The sequence below is a fragment of the Quercus lobata genome, chromosome 5 (genome assembly GCF_001633185.2).
Source record: "Quercus lobata isolate SW786 chromosome 5, ValleyOak3.0 Primary Assembly, whole genome shotgun sequence".
NCBI classification, from domain to species: Eukaryota; Viridiplantae; Streptophyta; class Magnoliopsida; order Fagales; family Fagaceae; genus Quercus; species Quercus lobata.
This window is the reverse complement of record NC_044908.1, coordinates 50652268-50674507: the sequence shown is the minus strand read 5'-3', so window position 1 is coordinate 50674507 and position 22240 is coordinate 50652268. Positions and strand designations below refer to the sequence as shown.

The 22240-nt window shown below is 34.4% G+C and overlaps 2 protein-coding genes across 11 annotated transcripts; both read left to right on the top strand.

Annotated features, from left to right (window-relative positions):
• The first annotated feature begins 866 nt into the window (after positions 1–866).
• LOC115988433 lies at positions 867–15349 on the top strand. 10 transcript variants are annotated; one of them, XR_004091503.1, is made up of 10 exons: positions 867–1959; positions 2129–2313; positions 3089–3177; positions 3619–3690; positions 4028–4099; positions 5764–5912; positions 7507–7578; positions 7670–8099; positions 8828–9069; positions 12891–15348. XR_004091503.1 is itself a non-coding variant. In XM_031112010.1 (6 exons), exons 2-6 carry the CDS (start codon positions 2275–2277, stop codon positions 6726–6728), a joined length of 357 nt encoding a protein of 118 aa, XP_030967870.1. In that variant the 5' UTR covers positions 867–1959; positions 2129–2274; the 3' UTR covers positions 6729–7463. The 10 variants fall into 10 exon arrangements, 1 of the variants encoding a protein (XP_030967870.1); XR_004091508.1 differs by lacking the exon at positions 4028–4099 and having other exon boundaries at positions 12904–15349; XR_004091507.1 differs by lacking the exon at positions 4028–4099 and having other exon boundaries at positions 7670–7833.
• Positions 15350–16921: 1572 nt separating this feature from the next.
• On the top strand, positions 16922–21287 carry LOC115988430. The gene is made up of 4 exons (XM_031112008.1): positions 16922–17480; positions 20361–20491; positions 20567–20704; positions 20965–21287. Exons 1-4 carry the CDS (start codon positions 17230–17232, stop codon positions 20976–20978), a joined length of 534 nt encoding a protein of 177 aa, XP_030967868.1. The 5' UTR covers positions 16922–17229; the 3' UTR covers positions 20979–21287.
• The last annotated feature ends 953 nt before the right edge of the window (positions 21288–22240 follow it).

The window sequence follows — 22240 nt, the reverse complement described above, 5'->3', positions numbered from 1 at the left end:
TTTTAATTGAATGTGTGTTATTTACAACTTATAAATGAATCAAAGCTTAAAAAATTTATAGTAATTTTTTACTTCTTAGCATTAAGTGAGTTTGTTCATCATGAATATTATTTATTTGAAATGAATTAATTTCATAATAAAGATTGAATATTATAAATTTAAAAAGAAAAAGTAGTATTAAAATTTAAAATATCAATACAAAATATGAGATATTGAGACACAAAAATAAAATGATTTTTGTTTTGGACTAAATGATAATATTATTGAGAGAAAAACTATATAAACAAATAAACCATTTTAATTTTTTAAAACATAAGAACAAAGATTCTTTAATGACTTATTTTCATTACTTTCTAAAAGAAATTTTAAATAGTTCTTCCATCAAATTGGTATTTTGAGAGCACAAAGAAGAAGGGGATGAAGAAAAGAACACTAATTTTTTATTTGCCAAAAAATATTTGAAAATCAGCATTTTATTTTGGGTTTGTATCGAAGAAAGTCGCACGTGCAACGGCTAGTAAATATAAAGCTGAAACAAACGCACACATAGTGAGCGTTTGGGCTCCGCGTTCGCGGCGTCTGCGTTTTTCCAGTTCGCGTTTTCTCTTTTTTTTTTTTTTTTTTTTGCCCGCTTTTGTTGATTTTGGGAGACAAATTTCACTATTATGAACAGTAAATATACTGTTCACGTACTGTGTTGTTACTGTTTATATATTAAAAAATATTAAAAATGAGTCTCACGGTACTATTTACACATTTAAAAATTATTTTACTACAGTATTTTCAGTTTTCAGTTTTCAATTTCAGCATCAATAAGCTTAATCCAAACAGACCCATACTCATTTATAAAAACGGCTAGTCTTTTCAATTTCTCTCTCTTCACTTTTCTCTCTGAAAATATTCTCTCACTTTCTCACACTTTCCCAGATAACTCAACCCATCTTCAAAAGCAGAAAATTTTCCCTCAAGGAAGTGGTTTTCCTTACCACAAAGACAGACAGATTCAATTCAAGAAACGGGTTCAAAGATTTTCCCCAGAAAATCTGATCCTCTCTCTTCAAACGGGTTTTTAATTTTGAAATGCTTAGTGAATTTAATTTTTCTGTTTCTGCAGACTACGGTGATGAAAAAGTTATCTAGAAAGTTTCCAATCTTCTCAAATCTTCCTGAATGCTCTAAGGTCTCCTTAAATAGAAAGGGTAATGGTTTTCTTGGAAGTCGAGGCCGATGATGCCTATGTCAGAGAGGAAGACCGAAGACTAATGGGATTTTTTGTGCTTTCATATGGTTTAGACTAATGGTTTTTTTTTTTTGGGGGGGGCGGGGGGGGCATTCTGATTTGTTTGCAAGTTCCTGTTGATTTGGTTCTTGTTTATAATGAAAAAGCTGTTTTTGGAATTTCCTGGTTCTTGTATGCTATTGATTTTATTTACTAGACTCTTATATTTTGTATAATTTTGAATGCCTTTCTTGGTAGTCTTAGCTGTACCCATTTGGTTTTTTATTCTAATTGGTGTGAAATATCCTTTCAAATGTATACGGACTTGAATTAATTTTCATGTTTCTGTTATGGAAGCTCATCTTAAAAATATTTATCAAAAAAATTTAGGAATAGCCAAAGAAACTGTATCTGAATTGTGATGATCGTATAGATTTTAGAGATGAAAACCTTTCTCCTATCAAAATTTAATAGTTTTCATGGTTGATTTTTGTTATTTTCCATTCTGTATTGATTATGTATTATTAAATGTTTGTTTCTCCAACTGCAGTTGATAGACAAGAATCCAAGCAAGGCAATTTCCCTGTTCTGGTCTGCCATAAATGCTGGGGACCTGGTTGATAATGCTTCAAATTGAATATTTGTTGCTTAAGAGCACTCTAATTTGTATTGATGCTGAGTGTTTAATTGTTGACAGTTGAGTTTGAAAAAAAGAAGGGAAAAAATATTCTATGGCAAGGGTAGGAGATGAATTAATTATCATATGCTAAACTATTTACATACACACTCAATTATGTAAATGGCATCTCCTGCTCTGTAGGGCATTTTCATTCCATATTCTTGTGTGAGTTCTAATTATATATATATATATAAAAAAGCTGAATATCATTTTGTCTGGTTCTATTATAGGTACCCTAATCCATCAGCATTCACATATGAAAGGCGCTTCTTCCGTCCTTTTGAGTATGCTCTCCAGCCCCCTCTGTCGTATAAGCCAGAGCATGTAGCTGTAAACAAGCCTGAGGTACCTTTTGGGGTGTCTGAACTGAAGCAATATGATGGACCTCAGTGTTTTGTTATTCCCAGAAACCATGGTTTGTATAAATTCTGAGTCTGAGCCTTGCATCATTTACTTTTGTTCCTCCACAAAAGAGAAAAGTTTTTGGAACTGATTCTGTTGTTTTCATTTATGAATTTATTACTGCATTTATTTGATTCCATTTATTTTATAACATGAACTAGTATCAAGACATGCCTATATGGAGTGCATGTCGGACTTTTGTCATTGTGTCAAGACATGTCTACTATCACATGTTTGACAAGCACATTAACAGATTAACTATAGTGGAGGGAAAGTAGTGAAACACTTAATTTTGCAATGTGGGTCTAACTATACTTGCTTTGAGATGTCTATATTACTGGTCGTCCCCCCCCTTTGGGGACAAAACTTATTAAAAAAGAAGATGGGTTACCACCTTTTACCCATGTAGTTTTATATTTTTGATATGGCTGCTTTTGTCAGACCACTCACATTTACACTTTTTAAGTTAGTGTTAATATGTTAACTGTCATTTAGAGAGTGTGGACTTACAAAGCCAACAAACACTGACATTACTTTCTTGTGGTTATGAATCTGGATTTGTTTTTCATATCTTTATTTGGGGAATAATATGCTATTCTTCTGGCTAATAGCCATTAGCTACATTTTTGACCTTCCTGTTATTCTTGTAAGAATTTGAAAGATATCCTTTTCCTCATTTTGTAATAGCTAATTTTATATATCCGGAAAATCAATTCATTTTATGATGCTACTACTAACTAATGTAAATCCTTGTGTTTCCACTTTATCATAATATTCGAGCGACATAGGAGAAACCATAACATTGCGACACAAAAATCACTTAATACATAAAGTGCCTGCTGGTGATTCTCCCTATGTCAGGGCTAAACATGTTCAGGTCAGAGATTTTTTTGTGCTTTCATATGGTTTAGACTAATGGGTTTTTTTTTTTGGATTCTGATTTGTTTGAATTGAATTGCAAGTTCCTGTTGATTTGGTTCTTGTTTGTAATGAAAAACTTCTTTTTGGATTTTATTTGGTCTCTTGCTTTTTGGAATTTCCTGGTTCTTGAATGTTATTGATTTTTTTAACTAGACTTTTATATTTTGTATAATTTTGAATGCCTTTCTTGGTAGTCTAAGCTGTACCCCGTTGGTTTTTTATTCTAATTGGTGTGGAATATCCTTCCAAATGTGTACGGACTTGAATTAATTTTCATGTTCCTGTTGTTTTAAAAGATTTTTCATTTATTTTCTATGTTTCTCCTCTGAAATTTGTGGCATGAAGTTATTCAAATTGCATTAAATTTTTTTCTCCGGTAAAAATCCTTGTCATACAGATTTCTTAGAGGGCAAGGTCTTGCTGGTACACTTCCACCAGCTCTAGCGAAGCTACCCAAACTGAAATCTATGTAAGAAGAGTAGCCATTATTTATTTTTTTACTTAGTACCTTAGTGGTAATATACCCCATGAATGGGGTTCTATGCAGTTGGAATATCTATAAGTGACTTCTGAGTTCAAGTCCAAGTTAGGCAATAATTGCTCATTCCAACTGATTTAAATAAATTCACTGCCGGTCCATCTCTATGAACAACTTATCAGGACCAATTCCAACCTACTTGGGAAATATTACCTCTCTTAAAATAATGTATGCTCTTGTTGAATCTTTCTTTCTCACCAATCATTTAGAAAGTAAAAGTATGTCATTTTTCAATTGCTTTAACTATAATCTTTAAGATTATATTCAGGAGCATAGAGAGCAATCAATTTTCTGGAATTGTTCCCCCTGAGCTTGGAAATTTGCTTAACTTGGAGTATCTGTCAGTGTCTCTTTCTTTTCTTTTATTTACTTTTTCAAATCACATTTGATTGGTAATTTTTAAATTCTCACTGATCTTCTTAATCACTTAACAATTGAAATGGTCTGAACTTTCCTTTTGGTTATGAATATGGATTTGTTTTTCATATCTTTTTTTAGGGAATCGTATGCTATTCTGCTGGTTAATTGTCATTAGCTACATTCTTTGCCTCCCTGTTATTCTTATAAGAATTTGAAAGATAACCTTTTTCTCATTCTGAAATAGCTAATTTTATATATCCTGAAAATCAGATAACTTTATGATGCTACTACTAACTAATGTACATCCTTGTGTTTCCACTTTATCATAATATTCGAGCGACATTGGACAAACCATAACATTGCGTCACAAAAATAGAATAACAGGAAAACAATGGATAGATAACCTTGGAGTCAACACTTAGGTTTGCCTTGAGTCAGCACAAAGCAAGAGAAAACCTCTAGGAGTTAGCATTTAGGATTTGTTTGAGTGGGCTCCAGACCATTGGGACATTTTCAATAGAAATTTTATTAATCAAAATAATCCCCTCCACCAAAGGATTACAATACTTTGCTTATAAGACTACTGAACCCTAATTTTAATTGAAGTAGGAAATTCTAATACTACATAACTTGGGAAATCTCCATTATTGAATTACAAAAATACCCTTGACTTTAAATAAAATACTAATAAACCCAATTAACCACTAGGGTCTAGAATAAAATACAATTGACTTATAAAATTGAATAAGACTAAATTAAAATAAATCTTTGCTTGTGCTTCCTGCATCACTGAGTGCTCCAATTCTCTTCCTGCTTGTGACTCATTCCTTTTGAACTGTCCACCTTTGAAGTAATTTGATTATTTTTTATACATCTCTTGTATTCTGTACGGTATATGGACCTTCTTCATGGCCTGCTCCATATTTTCTTTCTGCCTTTGCTTTCTGGTAGAAGGAAAGGCACTTTTGATGCCTTGCCTTCTGCTAGAAAATAGTTTCTTATATCTCTTGTATTGTGATGCCGTTTAGCTAGTTACATATATATCATCACCTTAGAAAAGGTTAATTGGGTAAAATGCTTGTATCAACTATAAAGGTTTAGGGATAAGTTACTAGATCTTGTTGCAGTGGAGATGGGAACTTTGATACAAAGGTCTTATTTCATTTAGTTTACCCCTAATAAGACCTTGCTGAAATATATAGTTAAGAAAAATGTTTTACTCCTAATAATATGCATAAGTTTTAGTATCTAGTAAAATGTTAGGAGTGACAGAGGCAAGGCTAGCCTATATTGGTGTATGCATATTATCATGTTCTATGTAGCATTTGGAAGAATTTTATTTTATTTGTTAGCTTTTCATTGCCTTTGATATCTGGGATAATCTCAAGAATTTAATTTAGTATGCATCAAATTAGTTTTGTATATGCACAGCAAGATGCTAGGAACTTTATGGGACTAAAAAGCATGTCATGCATAATAATGTATTTGCTTCTATACTCCTATTTATGTTGAAGGATTTTGGTTACATATCTTTGTATCAAATAGTTGCTATGAGGCTGTTTAAGTCATGTATTGTTTTTCTGCTGAGCATTTATGGATATTACATGCATGTATTTGTGTGTAAGCAATTCTTATATTTAACAGAGATCTGGAAGGGTTGAAGAAGAGATTGAAATGCTTCAGCTCAAGCTGAAGCATATTGAAGAAGGTATAGCTTTCAGTGGAAGGAGGGCAAAGACAGCTAGATCTCTAGGGAAGAAGGTTCAAATAACTGTCGAGCAGGAAATTTCAAGGTGGATGTTGCATCTTTTCTTTTTCTGCTTTCATACTTGTTATATATTCCAAAGCGCTTGCATGATTTTGATACTCTTATCATTGCGGAATGCTTGAGAATTGACCTGGGCTTGCTTGCAGCAAAACAATTATAGTTCTGCCAATGAACATTACAAGTAAGTTTGTCCATTCTTAGAACTTGGCTCATTGGGCTTCTCTGATAAGAATCTAGGCATAAGCCCAACTTATGCAGTTAAGCACAGAAACAAAGTAGTATTTAAGAACTATACCTTTAATCTCAGCTTGGCTAAGAAGTGAAGGGTGAAACTGACTTCATAATTATATAATTGCTCATATAATTTGATAATTATATGACTAATGTAGCTATAAGTCATAAAAAAAATATGCATTTAGTAAATATAATTTTAGTGCTTTTGAGACCAACATTTGAATTTTTTTTGTTTAAAATGAAATCTAAAAAAATCAGGGTAATTTCTGGCCAAATGTCTTGTTTAACTTGTAAATGAGTAGGGAAAAATCCTACTCATTTTTTATTAAATTTTTTTCATCAGTAAAAATCCTTGTCATAAAGATTTCTTATAGGGCAGGGTCTTGCTGGTATACTTCCACCAGCTCTAGTGAAGCTACCCAAACTAAACACCATGTAAGAAGAGTTGCCATTATTATTATTATTATTATTTTTTACTTATTAGCAACTGAAAATCAATTTAAGTTTCTTTGACTAATTTCCTCTTGATTGTAGTGATCTCAATGCTAACTACCTTAGTGTTAACATACCACATGAATGGGGTTCTATGCAGTTGGAGTATCTCTAAGTGACTCCTGAGTTCAAGTCCAAGTTAGTCAATAATTGCTCATTCTTACTGATTTAAATGAATTCCAACCTACTTGGGAAATATTACCTCTCTTAAAATAATGTATGCTCTTGTTGTATCTTTCTTTCTCACTGATCATTTAGACAGTAAAATTATGTCATTTTTTCTTTTATTGGTAATTTTTAAATTCTCACTGATCTTCTTAATTACTTAACAATTGAATGGTCTGAACTTTCCTTTTGGTGACTGCAGCATTCTTAGTGCTAACAATCTCATAGGAGAGTTGCCAGGCACTCTTACTAATCTAACCAAATTAAAACTATTGTTAAGTTGGTGGTTTTGATGCCATAGGTGTTCTAACAGTAATTTTAGTATTTTCATTGAAGGGCAATCTTTGGGGTTTGTATTTTGTTCAATCTTCTTTCCATTTTGGGCCATGTGTAATAGAATTAGTAGTAACAACTTCACTGGAAGGATGCCTAACTTTTTTCAAACTTGGAAACAACTAAAGAAATTGTATGGGCTTTTCTTCTACATTGTTTTCCAAGTATCTTTTATCTTTTTAAAGTAAGGGAGTCAGATCTGATCTCAATCCTTTTGAGCTGTGATGTTAACAGAGAGATCCAAGTCTTTAGGGGCCCATTCCCCCTAGCATTTCTGCCTTCTAAGTTAATAGTTCTATAGCTTCTTAACCTCTAAGATACATTCATGTGGTTTTAAATTTATTGTATTTATTTTTGAAGTTCCTGACAGTAATTGATGATGCAACTCTATTCAGACAAATTAGTGATTTATTTGGAGAAGGCTCAAAATTTCTGTCCTTGCGTGGTGTGACAAACATGAGCAAATTGTAAGTCATTATTTTGTTGTAAGATGGTATAAATTAGAATGATACATTGCTCAGATCAGTTTTCCTTACATGAATTTTGTATAAATTTAAGGTTGTTGAGGAGCTGCAATATCAATTTATAGGCGCAAAGAGCTCAAGAAAACTCTTGAAATCATCTTCAATTGAGCTACCTAGTATGTGTTGGGATTCTTGGATGCAGATCACTTTGACCCCTTGCAATCTGTGGGGACAGCTCCAAGGTGGAGGCCTCCTGATGTGGGTTGGGTAATACGGAATGTTGGGATGTCTACTCTTATTTGAACCCTATAATAGTGCTGCATAAACACGTTCAAAATTATAACTAAGTTGACATCTTTGACACCATACATTCCCTTCACATAGTGGCTTTCAGAAATTGCGTTGATTATTAATTACTACAAGCACGTAAACTCAAATTACAGTAGTAGAGAATCAAGTACAGTACATGAAGGTGATTCCTAAAGCAAAGGAGAATTAAAATCTCCCATTAAACATTTCAACAGGTGAGACTAAACTTGTACGAGATTTATAACACACTTAGAAATCCCAAATTGCATACTTCATCAAGGAATTGTTAAAGAGATTGTCTCTTTCAGTAGTTTCACGCTCCTGCATTTAATAAAAAGTTCATTAGCTCACCATTGTATACCTTGATAGTGTCAACAGTAATAGCTATTGCATGCGATAAATGGAAAAAGAAAATGGACAAGTATTATTATAGGAAGGCTGTGCATTTAATAAGTTGAAAATTTTAGTCCAACATTTTGATTGTGAATGAGAACTGAAAATCTAATTATGAAATTAGTTAGGATATACTGGAAGTGATAAAAGATAAATGCAATATCTTTCTTGGTTATATAATTTAAAAGAATTTAGGAATTGAAAGAAAAAAGAAAGAAAGTTCATGACTATGATAGTCCTATAATATAAAATATATTTACCACTTAGTTGGGCTTGATTTAATCTACCTCTGTGGATCCTCAAATCAACAAAAGTATTTTTTTATCAATTTTAGTTCCTTAATGACTTCCTTCTTACTCATTCTATCTTTTGGGGATTTCATTGAACATGAGTCCAATGTTAAGAATTGAGAGTAGGCATATTTGCATGTCAACGTCCATCTGCCTTAAGTACTCAATTTTATTATTTTCTTCTGTTTGTTCAACTTCACTGCCATTGCCATCTTCTTCTGTTTCCACTATTGCTGTAGTTATTGCTCTCATTTTTTCAGGTTTTCTAGGCAAAAGCATTGGGTTAACGACCTGAATGAGTCTTTTTGGTAATGTCATCTTAACAAAGTTATGAAGATTGAGACAATCTTTAAACATATCAGCAGTGGGCCTCCTTCCGGTGAACATTTCCAACACAAGGATTCCATATATGCACCCCCCTGAGTTGATGCCTACCACCCATGCCATACTCCTTCCAATGCCTGCTGGTGATTCTCCCTATGTCAGGGCTAAACATGTTCAGGTGAGAGATTTTTTTTTGCTTTCATATGGTTTGGACTAATGGGTTTTTTTCTGGATTCTGATTTGTTTGAATTGAATTGTGAGTTCCTATTGATTTGGTTCTTGTTTGTAATGAAAAACTTCTTTTTGGATTTTCTTTGCTCTCTTGCTTTTTGGAATTTCCTGGTTCTTGAATGTTATTGATTTTTATTAATTAGACCTTTAAATTTTGTAGAATTTCGAATGCCTTTCTTGGTAGTCTTAGCTGTATCCCGTTGGTTTTCTATTCTTGGAATATCCTTTCAAATGTATACGGGTTGATAGACATGGAAATTGTGATGAAACAATTGGATTGATCTGATGAGGCAATATCTTTTTGTCATCTCTGCCCTTATGATTCTTAGGAATCTCTTAGCAATGTGTTAGTTGAACTCTACAAGGTAAAACTAAAACCAGTTTTATCCAATAAATAGTTTCTTATATTTTACTTGCCATTCTTTGTCATTTGCCGTTTAGCTAGTTACATATATTTCATCACTGTAGAAAAGGTTAGTTGGGTGAAATGCTTGTATCAACTAAAAAGGTTTAGGGATTAATTACTAGATCTTGTTGCAGTAGTGATGGGAACTTTGATATAAAGGTCTTATTTCATTTAAGTTTACCCATAATAAGACCTTGCTGAAATATATAGTCCAGAAAAATGTTCTACTCCTAATAACATGTGTAAGTTTTAGCGTCTAGTAAAATGGTAGGAGTGACAAAGGCAAGGCCAGCCTATATTGTTGTATGCATATTACTATTGTTATGAGGAATAGGGGCAAAACAGTAATATCATGTACTTTATATATAAATAATATTTTGTGTTAGGGTTGACTTATCAAACCCTAAACACCTTTACCATAAACAACATGGTGTTAGAGCCACCAACCCACTGCTGCTGTTAATCCTACGACCACCACCCACTGATACTGTTGTCACCAGCAACCATAACAGCACCTCGCTAGCTGCGATGACCCTAACAGAGACCTTTGACGATCTCAATTTAGTGGATGAAGGAGTTGTCCAGCGCCGGTGACCCTCTCTCAGGTCTTGCGACATCAGATCGACATCACCTGACCGCAAGAGAGGCAGGGCTCACCCTCCTCCGGTGACCCATCCTAGCCCACTCACGGGTTCTCGAGCTGCCGCTCCTGCACCCTATCACCGTTGCCGGACTTTTTCAACTGGGGGTTTCAACCATGGTCTGATTTTCATCTCTTCTTCAATACGCTCTCTGATTATCTGTTCAGGCAGCCTTGGGTTGATTTGTTGGACTAGATTTTGTTGATTGATGTTTAGTGGTGGATTGGGCTTTTTTTTTTGGTGTTGGTATGGATTTCAAGTGGGGATTTTTATTTGGATTGTGAGGTATCTTAAAGCACATCCAAGCTGTGGTCTTTTGTATAAAGCTAATGGTCACCTATGGGTAGAAGCCTACACTGATGCTGATTGGGTTGGATCACCATCAGATAGAAAATCCACTATTGGGTATTGCACTTTTCTGGGAGGAAATCTGATTACTTGGAGAAGTAAGAAACAAGCTGTTATTGCCAAGTCTCGTGTAGAGGTTGAGTATAGAGCCATGGCACACACATCATATGAGCTTATGTGGATTAAGCATTTACTTGAGGAATTAAGATTTTCCTTTATAATAATCCTAAAATGACCTTAAATAACTAGGTCTTTACTAGAGAAAATAGAGTTGGACCTTTTAATATAGTGTCTGATTGACATCCTCTTATTATTATAGCAAGAATATTTTATTAAATCCATTTTTAGCAACTAATGAACTAGCTCTAAAAAAAAAAAAAAAATTTAAAATAAGCTTCCGTGTGTGTGTTTATATATATATATATATATATATATATGTATATTTGGTCTCACCTTTCAACAAATCAGCTACCAGAAAATACTGCCAAACTCACTAATGGTCATGCTATTAAGTGTTCAACCAGTGATATTTTTGTTTGTTTAATAAATGGGTGTCTGATAAGTGACTTGCTTGTTAGGCCTATTCCGGAATGGATCAAGGGCAAAGATTCTAATCAGTAAGGGTTTACATCTTAAATTCTACTTCAATTTTGCATTGACTTGTGAGTATAAAGAAACAGATTTTTAAAGTTACTACCATAATAATATGAATAATGATTGTTATACTCTCCTTATTACACATTCATCGTACACACATTGCGACATGATTGAAATTGTTTCTAAAACATGATTTCACAATTTTAACAAAAATTGTGTTTTAAAAACACAATTCCAAAGGACAGTGTTTAGAGTGTGCAATAGGGAGTGTAATTATATTTTTCGGTAAATTTTATACTTCACTTTGGATAGTGCTTCATCTCATGGTTGGAGCTGTAGTTATGGGGCTACTCATTTTAATGATCTTGGGCATTCTTTGGTGGAAAGGCCGTTTGGGAGGGAGTTATCACAGGAAAATGGTAATATTTGCGAATCTTATGTGGAAATTGGAAAAGACAGTATTCATTGTCTCCTCCTATGCCAGGAAGTTGGAACAATGTATAGAAAATGAAAATTTTTCTTTTTCTTTTATCTTTCCCTAGATGATCAGCGTTCCAAAGTACGCCTCAAAAGAAACTGCATGATTGCAGGGCTCAGAGCATAGAACTTTTCTTTGGGATGATGCATGATGAATCATGTCATTTAGTTCCAATTTTGATGATAATGAGCCCAGGGAATCATGCAACAACAAAAAAAAACTATTATCATAGCTTCTTTCTTTAAAATAAAATAATTTTTTTCAAATGAATATTGCATGGTTAGCTTAATTTCACTGTAGTTGAGTGATGTATAAAGATTTGCATAAGCCAAGCTTCTGATATAGAGAAGATTATAAATTTTGAAAGAATTCACTTTCAGCTTGTCCACAAAGTCACAAGAAATTGGTTTGTCTGTTTTATGTTCTTATTTCAAATGGTCTTGTGACAATTGTCAAGCACATCTCATTCTATGATAAATGAATGGAATATTCACCTTTTCATTTAGTTTTTTATATTCCCTATAAAGTACTTGTGATTGAGAAAGAAGCAAAAGACAAAATCTAAAAACTTGGGGTTTTTTGTACTTCATATATCTTTCTCCACACCCACCCCACCCTTTACAGCTTCTGTGTGCGCAACTACAATATGGTGCCTTACAAAGGCATTTAATTTTCTTCTCTTCTTTAAGATTCATCTAACTAATCAAGAGGCTTGCATTTAGTAAGTTGGTTAAAAAATTGGTCTTGTTATGCATATAGACCTGCAAACTGAATTTTTTTAATTTTTTTTTTACATATAGACAAATAAAAGCTGCCACTAATAACTTCAATGCTGCAAACACTGGGGGAGTGTGGTTTTGGATTAGTTTACATGGTATCTGACAACTCTTTTTCTATTCTAGAATGATTTTTTGTTTCATCCTTTTATTTTTATTTCCTTATTAATCTTGGAAATTTGAAGAGATAAACGATGAAATACATGCCTGAAAATGTATATTGATGCTGGGAATACTATCTGATAGTAATGTAATTGCGGTTAAGCAACTCTCATCAAAATCAAGGCAAGGAAGCCGTGAATTTGTGAATAAAATAGGCATGATATCTGGTTTACAACATCCAAATCTTGTTAGACTCTATGGATGTTGTATATAGGGAAAACAATTATTGTTGGAATATGAGTACATGGAAAACAATGCTTTGTTTGGTAAGTTAATGTTTTATACCTTACCAAGCAATTTATGTTGATAATAGCAGAATGAGGAAAAACACTAATCATGAATTTCATTGATTGGTTCTAGAAATCGATTTCAGGTCCTCCATAAGCACCATGGGACAACAGATGAACCTCCCAAACCCCAGACACAATGACAACCCCTGCCAGCAGCCTACTACAAACAACAAAAGCAGGGAAGAAAATCTGGCAGCACATAACAGAGCTCATTCACAGCTGAATTCTCATCTTAGGGCAGAGAGCTTGATCACTGACTGAAAGTTTAGAAGGAAGAAAAGCCCCAGGCTCTATCTCACATCATTCAAGATATTCTTCACGATGTGACTCCGAAATCAAGGGCCCTAATGTGGTATCTGATTTCTAAACCTCCAAATGTGATATACTGTGGCTGCACAACAAGTTTACCCACTCTTACTGCAAATTTCTTGCTAACCAGTTGAGAACACCCCCATTGCATCAACTCCAACCAGTCACAGGCGACACTTCTGCCAAGACAGAACCAATTCACCTGCTTCCAAACACTTTGAAAGAAATGGTCCCTGCATTCTGCCCTGCTCCTGCCGAAAATACTAAGTAAACTACCATGCCAACCCCATGAAGTCATCCTATCTCAAGTAGATAGCCTGTTTTTAATAGCCAACTACAAGATAAAGCCCTACTTAAGGATGACAGCAGCATCCAACACCAATTTCCACCAATCCACATCACTACTCCTTACTCTAATGGCTTCCCAAGCATAATGGCAGGAAAAAACACAACTTATGGTAAGAGTCCACCTCACCTTATCTTCGTCATGCAACTAATCCAGCAAGCATCCTAACTAGACAGCTCTTACAGTATCACTTCTAGGTGGTCTCTGTTGCCATTCGCCATTCAAAATAACACTACACACTTTAGCCTCCTTGAAACTGCCATCAACACCAATCACGATCAATCGAGTCCAAAAAAATCAACTATCATTATAGGTCTAATTCTATGTGTAGACCATAATGTCCCCACCTCCCATGAAATTATTCGTTACATTTGGTCTAATTTAGGTCCTGTTGGTGGCCGATTAAAATTGGACTGGCCTACATGGCAGAAAATATGTGTTGGCATAGCAAGAGGTCTAGCTTTCTTAAATGAGGAATCAACACTAAAAATTGTTCATAGAGACTTCAAATCTACTAATGTATTACTTGTTGGTGACCTTAACCCTAAGATCTCTATTCTGGTTTGGCCATGCTTTATGAAGAGAACACCTACATTAGCACCAGATTGGTGGAACCATGTGAGCTACCTTCCTTCCTTAAAAAACTAAATATTCTTACATATATATGGAAATAAGATTAATAATTTAAATTATTGATAAATCCTAATAAAAAACTAAGATTATGGTGTTAAAGCCTGTTCCAATCCCTTGTGTGTGTGTGTGTGTGTTTATTTTATTTTTTATTTATTTAAATATGTCGTTAATCTGACCAATATTGGGTTGGCTAAATACCAGTCGGCCCAATTAAAAAGCCCTCTATTGGATTCAATTGCTCAAGAAAGGAGGGCGGTGATCGGCTGCGACGACAGCACCATGAACCCCCTCAATTCCAATCCCACTCTTGTTGATTAAAATTTTTGACGTACTAGTGTACTACACTACTTTATGACAAATAATTTGTGTAGTGAATGCTCTTGTTGAAATAGCTAAACAATTGGGAAAGAAAGACTAGAGTTTCAATGTGGACCCATGCAGTGGTAAAGGCCTAAGCTAGATGACAACACAAGTGAATTCTAGGCCACTCTATGACAACAAAACTTTCATCTACAATTGCAACTACATTGATGGTGTATACCGCGTCCTTGAATTGTATGTACTAAGCTTATTTTTGTTTATTGATTGATTTGTTTAAAGTCCAAACTTAGGAAATAGTGCATAGTGATACAACCATTGGTAGACATCAAAATTTTATGATGTATTTACAATCGTCCGATTGTTTATGATCAAATATTTGTGATCAAATTAATCTCTTATTGATGATGTGGACGATCAGCAAATGAAATCAAGCCACGTGACAACATCAAATGAAGAAATCCATGTGGCAACATCAGAAGAAAAGACTCATATAGAAAGTTCTTATTAAGCGAAAGACCAAATTAAATTTATTATTAATTCTCAATAAATGCTGAGAGAAAATTTTAAATCAAATGCTATTGAGTTGCATATAAATAGATGCTTGTCATATGAGAAAAGGGAGAGAGAAAAACCCTAATGACACTCTACAAAAATAGAGAGTCATCTTTAAGTCCAAAAGAGCACCCTTGCTCCCTTAAAATCAAGGCTCATTTTTACTTCTTCAAATCAAAATAGGGATTTTCCTTCATTTTAGTTTGAGATCAAACCAACGACCCTCAACTTCAAATCAAAACTCAAATACATCCAATCACAAATCCAACTTGGAGACATCAAAGTACAATTCAATATCAAGTTTCATAACCCTTCAGAATGTAAAGTTTCCTGAAGATCGAATCAGGAGAGTTTTATTATATTTTTTCATTGTAAAAGGTCATACAGAGGATTGTACTCAAATATATACAAATCAATATAAATTGATAATTTGTTACACTATTTTGTGACCGTGTGATTTATCATTTACGAATTTTTTGTGTGCACTTACTGTGAATGCTCTTACACGGTTAGTGTAGCTTTGTATCATATTATTTTCTTAATTAATTTTCATATTTTTTAAATATTATTTTCACTTTTCATTTTTGTCGCCCTCACATTGATACTCTCTCTCCCCTTTTACTTCTCATTCTCTCTTGCTACTCATCCTCTGTGTCTCCTTCAATTTCCTTTGCCGGTCAATCTTCTCCATTACAACAATTAGATTGTCCTCCAATTAGGAACTTAGTTTGATTTTTTCTTGGCAGCACCAACTAGGTTAGATCTTTGATGAGCAGTTTGGTTTTTGCTTTTAGGTTTGTGTATCTACTGGGTGGCACCGATCTTCTTCTCAAGGTGTTGTCCTCCTCAACTTTGTGTCACTACTAGGCAGCATTGATAGATTTGTACAACTCTGAGTCTAATTTTTAATTTCAGTAACCCCACTTTTGATTGATTATTGTTGTGAAAATTTTGTTTTGTTAGCTAAACAAATGGGGTTGATATTGGAGATTGTAAAGAATTGGACATGTCTAATAAAAAAAAAAAAAAAAAAGAATTGGACATGGTTGTCCTGATTATCAAATGCACATTGTTGATTTGGTTGTTCTAGTTGGATTTATTTTCTTCTCAAAAAAAAAAAAAAAAGTTGGATTTATTTGTTGGCGTTATTTAATTTGTTGATGTAGTTTGGTAGAAGGCAAGGGAGAATATGGGAGAGAGAGAGAGAGAAAAAAAAAAAAAAAAAGACATTAAAATATACTGTAATAAAAATATGATATTTTAATAAAATATAATTTAGAATACATAATCTGGGGTCGGTGCTTTAGAAAAATGGTTTGTATATGGAAAAATGCTTAAAAAAAATTTCTAATATTAAAATAGACAACAATTGTTACACACGTTAATTTGAATAAAAGTAAAAAGATGAATTTATAAGCTCACTTAAGCAGTCAAAATTATGACGGGTTTATTCAAAGCAACTGACACATTAAAATTGAAGCAAAAATTACAGCATAAAAATTTTAGTTATGGAATAACACGAAGGAGAAATAAAAAAAGAGTTTTATTGGGATGTGATTACTTTAACTGACAACCGGTGTTTAATAATGGCATTAATTAAGTAATTAGTTCCTCTTTTTGGGTAGCATTAAGTAATTAGCTTCTATTTTTTTTTGGTTAATATTATTAAAAATATCCTGGTTCGTTGCCACGTGGCTTGAATTAATGTATTTGTTTATATCCTTCAAAATCGGGTCAAGCCACGGACCCACAGATCTCTCCATCTACTGCTCACCTTCTTCTTCAACTTCATCTTCTTCATCTTTCTTCACATATATTTTTTTTTTCCACTATTTTCTCACTTCACTTCACTGCATCTCAATCCTATTCATTCATGGTTTCAATTTTTTTGTTGTCTCTACTCTATCAACCCACCCCCCACCACCCCCCACCCCAAAAAAAAAAAAAAAAAACACTGAACTGAAATTGGACTTGGATTCGGACATGGACCTAGGTGGTTTTTATCCGGACCAAAATAACAAACACAAACACTCACACAAACACAAACACAAACACAAACACAAACACGCACTCTGTCAGCTTAAACCCTATCAAAACCCATATGGACCATTCGATTCAAAATCCAATAAGTACAGACCATCCGATTTAACTCTGTCCTACTACTATATAACTTTTTCGAACCTAAAACCCTATCAAAACCCCGACCAAATCTAAACGCTTACCGATTGAAAATCCAAACTCTTACAGAATGAAGGAGTGCCTCATCATCCTCTCTGTGATCGTTGTCTTCATCGTCTTTGAGTATTTCATAGAAAGGGTGAGGGATAGAGTTCTGGATGTAGCTATACCCGTGGCTTTGATGGGTGTATTCGTGACTGCCCTACGCTTCCTCTTCCTCACCACATTTCCGAGGTGTATTTGGTTGCGGTGGGTGATTGTCGTCGTTCTCTGCGCCGCCTTCTACTTCTCTTTCGACAACCGCGCCTTGATTCACCCCCGGTACGTAAAAATAAACAAAATCTTTGTTGTTTATTCTTTGCATTATCCATGTGATTGCTTTTCGATACCCTTTTGCTTTGCTTTCATCTATCTTCTGATCACTGATGTCATTGGTGCGTTATTAATATTATCACGTTTCTTTTTGTTTTAATCTATCTTATTCACGTTGGCCGACCATAATGACCGTAAAGAATTCTCATCATTAAGTTAATTATGGTCCTGTTTCACATTTTTTTTAAGGTACAACTGTATAAATTGACCAAAATAAATCTCATTCAATTCAAATAACGCATAATAACTCTGATTTTTCATTCCACTCAACAATTTTGGAGCGTGCATTGTATATTCCTCTAATAGTGGCCTTTGTTCACTGTTTACTTCCTGAAGCTTTGCATCTAAAGTAAATTCTCAATTAACAATTAATAATTATCTAATACATGCATATATATTCTCCAGTAATTCTTAGGTAACTCAGAAGCACGGTGAATAATGTGTTCTCATCTCACATTTATGGTAAAATCCGCTCATTAAATTCATAATAAGTCCATCATAAATGTGGAAAGAGAGAGCATCATTTCACTACACTCTAGGAATACTTTAGTATTTTCTTATATTCTTCTTCTCTTAATCCTTTAGTCTTGCAATCGCATAAATCACATACCATATAATTAATGAATAATGGGACTTGTCATTCTGTCAATATCCTCTAACCAAAAAAAAGGAATGAGACTGTGTTTGTATAATTGAATTGCGTGCAGCTGGATTCTCTGTTTTTATATAAATAGCCCATGCATTTCCTTTTCTTGTTAGGTGAGTATATGACCAATCTTAGTCACAGTGACTGTGTTTGTATAATTCCCAGTCTATTTCAGGCTTCTTGAGCTTAGTTTCCCACACAACATCTATGAAATCCCTGGGCGTAGTCTCAAAGAAAGGCAACTTCAGTCTTATATTTCCCCATACTTCCCCTGCCAATTTACACCCCCACAAAGCATGTCCCGTCGTTTCACAGCAGCCACACACAACTCGCATTTATCATCTTGCCCAATTCCTCTGCGTCTTAGCTGGTATTTTGTTGGGAGTATGTTCAGGCATGCTCTCCACATAAAGTGTTTTATCTTGTGAGGGCAGTTCAAATTCCAAATCAGCTTCCACAAGCTTTGCATACCTGAATTGTTTGACTTCTCCCCCCATTCCAGCTTTTGGTCTGCCTCTCTCAACAGCAACTGGGCCACTTTGTATGCACTATTGACAGTAAATTTACCATTTGGAGTCCAAGCCCATAACAGCGAGTCCTGAGGTAGTCTAGGACTGATGGGGATGCCTAGGATTGCTTGGGCTTCTTGGGGCATGAAGGTATTTCTCACTTTGGTTACATCCCACCCTCTCCTTTCCATATCAATGAGGCTTGCCACCAGCTCAGAATCAGCATGAGGAGGTCTTTGGCTTACAACTTTGAATGAACTCGGGGTTGGGAGCCAACAATCTTTCCAAATACGAACCTGTTCCCCATTTCCAATAGACCACTTTGACCCCCTTTCTACTATCTCCCTAGCTGCCATGATGCTTTGCCATACATAGGATGGCCTCCTTCCCAACTAGGCTTCCATAAAGGAGCATTGTGCGAAGTATTTCGCTTTGAAGACCCTATAAATCAAAGAGGTCTGATTTTTCTGCATTCGCCAGCCTTGCTTAGCGAGTAGGGCCAAGTTAAAAGCTTTTAAATCCCTAAACCCCATACCTCCCCTTTCCTTTGGAGTGCACAATTTTTTCCATAAGACCCATGCCATCTTCCTTTCCCTATCCTTCTGTCCCCGTCAAAAGTTACTAATCATGGAGTTTAGCTCGTTGCACAAAGAGTCTGGGATTTTGAAGCAGCTCATCGTGTACGTGGGTGTGGCTTGGGCCACCTCCTTGATGAGGATCTCCCCTACCTGCATTTGACAGCAACTTTCCTTTCCACCCAGCTAAATGTCTCCCCACTTGATCCTTGATTCAGTTAAAAGCTTTACGTTTCCCTCTACCAATTAATGGTGGCAGTCCTAGGTATTTCTCATGGTGGTGGACAATTTAAGCCCCAAATCTTCGCTGTACATACTCTTGGGTTTCTCTAGGAGTGTTCTTACTGAAAAAGAGGGAGGTTTTCTCCTTGTTAAGCTTCTGCCCCGAGTCACCTTCATACTCCTCCAAAACTTTGATAAGCCTATCACATTCTTCCACTGATGCTCTACAAAAAACTATGCTGTCATCAGCAAAGAGCAAGTGGGATACGCGCAGAGCACCTCTGCATACGGCCACTCCTTTAATCTGCCCATCCCTCTCTTCTTTCTTAAGCATAGCTAAGAACCCTTCAGTACAAAGTTGGAAAAGGTAAGGGGATATAGGGTCCCCTTGTCTCAAGCCTCTAGTTGGGTTTATTTTTCCTTTTGCTTCCCCGTTAATCAGAACCGAGTACTCCACTGTGGTCACACACATCATAATGAGAGAAATCCAACTCTCATGAAAGCCCATCCTCCTCATCATTGCCTCCACCTCTTTCATATGTCAGACCATTGGCTTGATTGGAAGTTTTACTTTTTCAATTCCCATGTTTCAGTATATTTTTTTGATCTGGTGTGAGCTGATATTGCTCTTTATTGTTATTATATTGCTCTATGTTTTATTTTATTTTTTTTGAGAAACTTATTGCTCTATGTTTTAAGCTGAGATTGTTATCCGCATCTATTGCTACTTGTTAGTAAATGTTGCTCTCTGTTATACTTGTTGCTATTTTTCCTGCTTTGTTTTTTTCTGCTCTATTTTGCTGTGGCCATTCTTTTGGCTTTGTATTCTTTCTTTTCTTTACATAAAATTTATAATTGTCTCAAAAATGAATTTTAGGTCCAGGCGAGCAGACGTATGCCGCTACGATTTGAAGTGGAAAGAAAGATATTTTAAGTCTGAAGAGAGCTACCAAAAGCAATGGCGACAGAAGATTGACTTAGAAAAAAACCTCTCAATACTAGAGAGTGGTGAGCCTTTTAGACAATAAAAATTCTTTGTTATTAGTTGTTACTTGTACAATTGATTAAAATTTGATTTTGCAGAAAAGGATGTTCTTCAAAAAAAATGTATTGAAGATAAGAATACGCTGACTATAAATAGCGAGAATCAAAAGAAGCTAGCTAGTGAACAATTGGAGGTTGCAAAGGAAAAAATTCAAGAATTAGAGAGGCGGTGTCGAGGTATTTGTGAGAGCAATGACATTTGTTTTCTTCTATTTTCATATTCATGGGAAAAATTTGCTAAAAATTTGCCATAATTTCGATATATGTTCTATGTTTTCATTTGTGAATTAACAACTCAATTGCTTTCATATTATTTTCAACTATTTCTCTTTATCTAATTTAGAGTCAAATTCAGTAATTAGCTTTTCATTTCCATCATGCTAATTCTTTTCATTTTCCTTTTGAGTATTGAATCTGAGTGCCTTGCCTGTTTTCAGATGATCGGTCTTGAAATCTCCAAGTAAAGTTTTAGCTGGTGAAGATATTCAGATTGAAGCTGTCTATATTAGCACGATATTCAGATTGAAGCTGTCTATATTAGCACTCTTTGACCATTATATTTGACAGTCCATATTAGCTGTCTTTATCATGATATTCAGATTGAAACTGTCTACATTAGCACTCTTTGACCATTTATTAGTTGGAATATTAGTATTGCAGCTATAGTTGCATTATATAATTTTGTGTTCAATAGCAATGTGAGACAATTACCCATGTTTTCAACAGAGAAATGATGAAAAAACAAAAAAAAAGTTGGTTCTTTGGTTCTTTGGTGATTATTTATTCGTTCTTTAGATATTACACATTTCTTTATTGATTATGCCTTGCACTTTTTGAAGGTGTGGTGTGGTGTGGGTGCCATTTACCAACCTTGATTTTAAAGAGTACTTTTTGCAATTTAAATAAGGTAAAATAAGTTAATCTTTTGAAAGCAAGCATTGCTATTTGCTTCATTCAATGTGCCATACTGCCATGCATCTATTAATCTGTTCGTAATCTAAAAAGTAGAAGCAAGTTAACTAGACAATTATTATAATAAAAGTTGAAAAATGATAGCAGCAAGAAATTTGGCATATAATTAAGTCATCGAGTTGTCAGTTGTAACAACATCTCTGTCAGGCCCATCATCGGTTAATTTATGGGCTTTGAGTGGTCGCTTAATGATTCAAACACAAGTAGCTAAAATAAAAACTAGTTCGAATGTAAATGAGCCAACAACTTGCATTAATTCAAGTGTTAGATACAAGCAATTCTGAGCCCGAAGTCTAAAGAAATCAAACTAATTCTAAATGCTAAAAGGAGATTAAAAATGAACCATAAGGGAATATATATATATATATATATAATGGAAATTTGGTTACTGTTTTCTAATCTTGACACAAAGTTTTAAGACCCCAAATTTTTTTTGTTCTTAATTTTTAAAAATTTGATATTTAGAGTTACCAATAACGATAAATTATGTAACTTAAACTAATTAGAAGTTGCTCACTTTTTGGATAAATCAACCTAACAAGAAACAAGGATTAAATTAGATCTAAACAAGTTCAAATCATGTTTATTTATTTATTTATTTTTATTTTTTTATGTTGGCTCATAAACTTTTGAATGTGGATATTTTTCTATATCGTTATTTTAATATAAAATTTTGAATTTGGTTCCCAGAGTTAGACCTAATTATTACGAAAACTAAAAGCGACCTTGTTTAAACATATC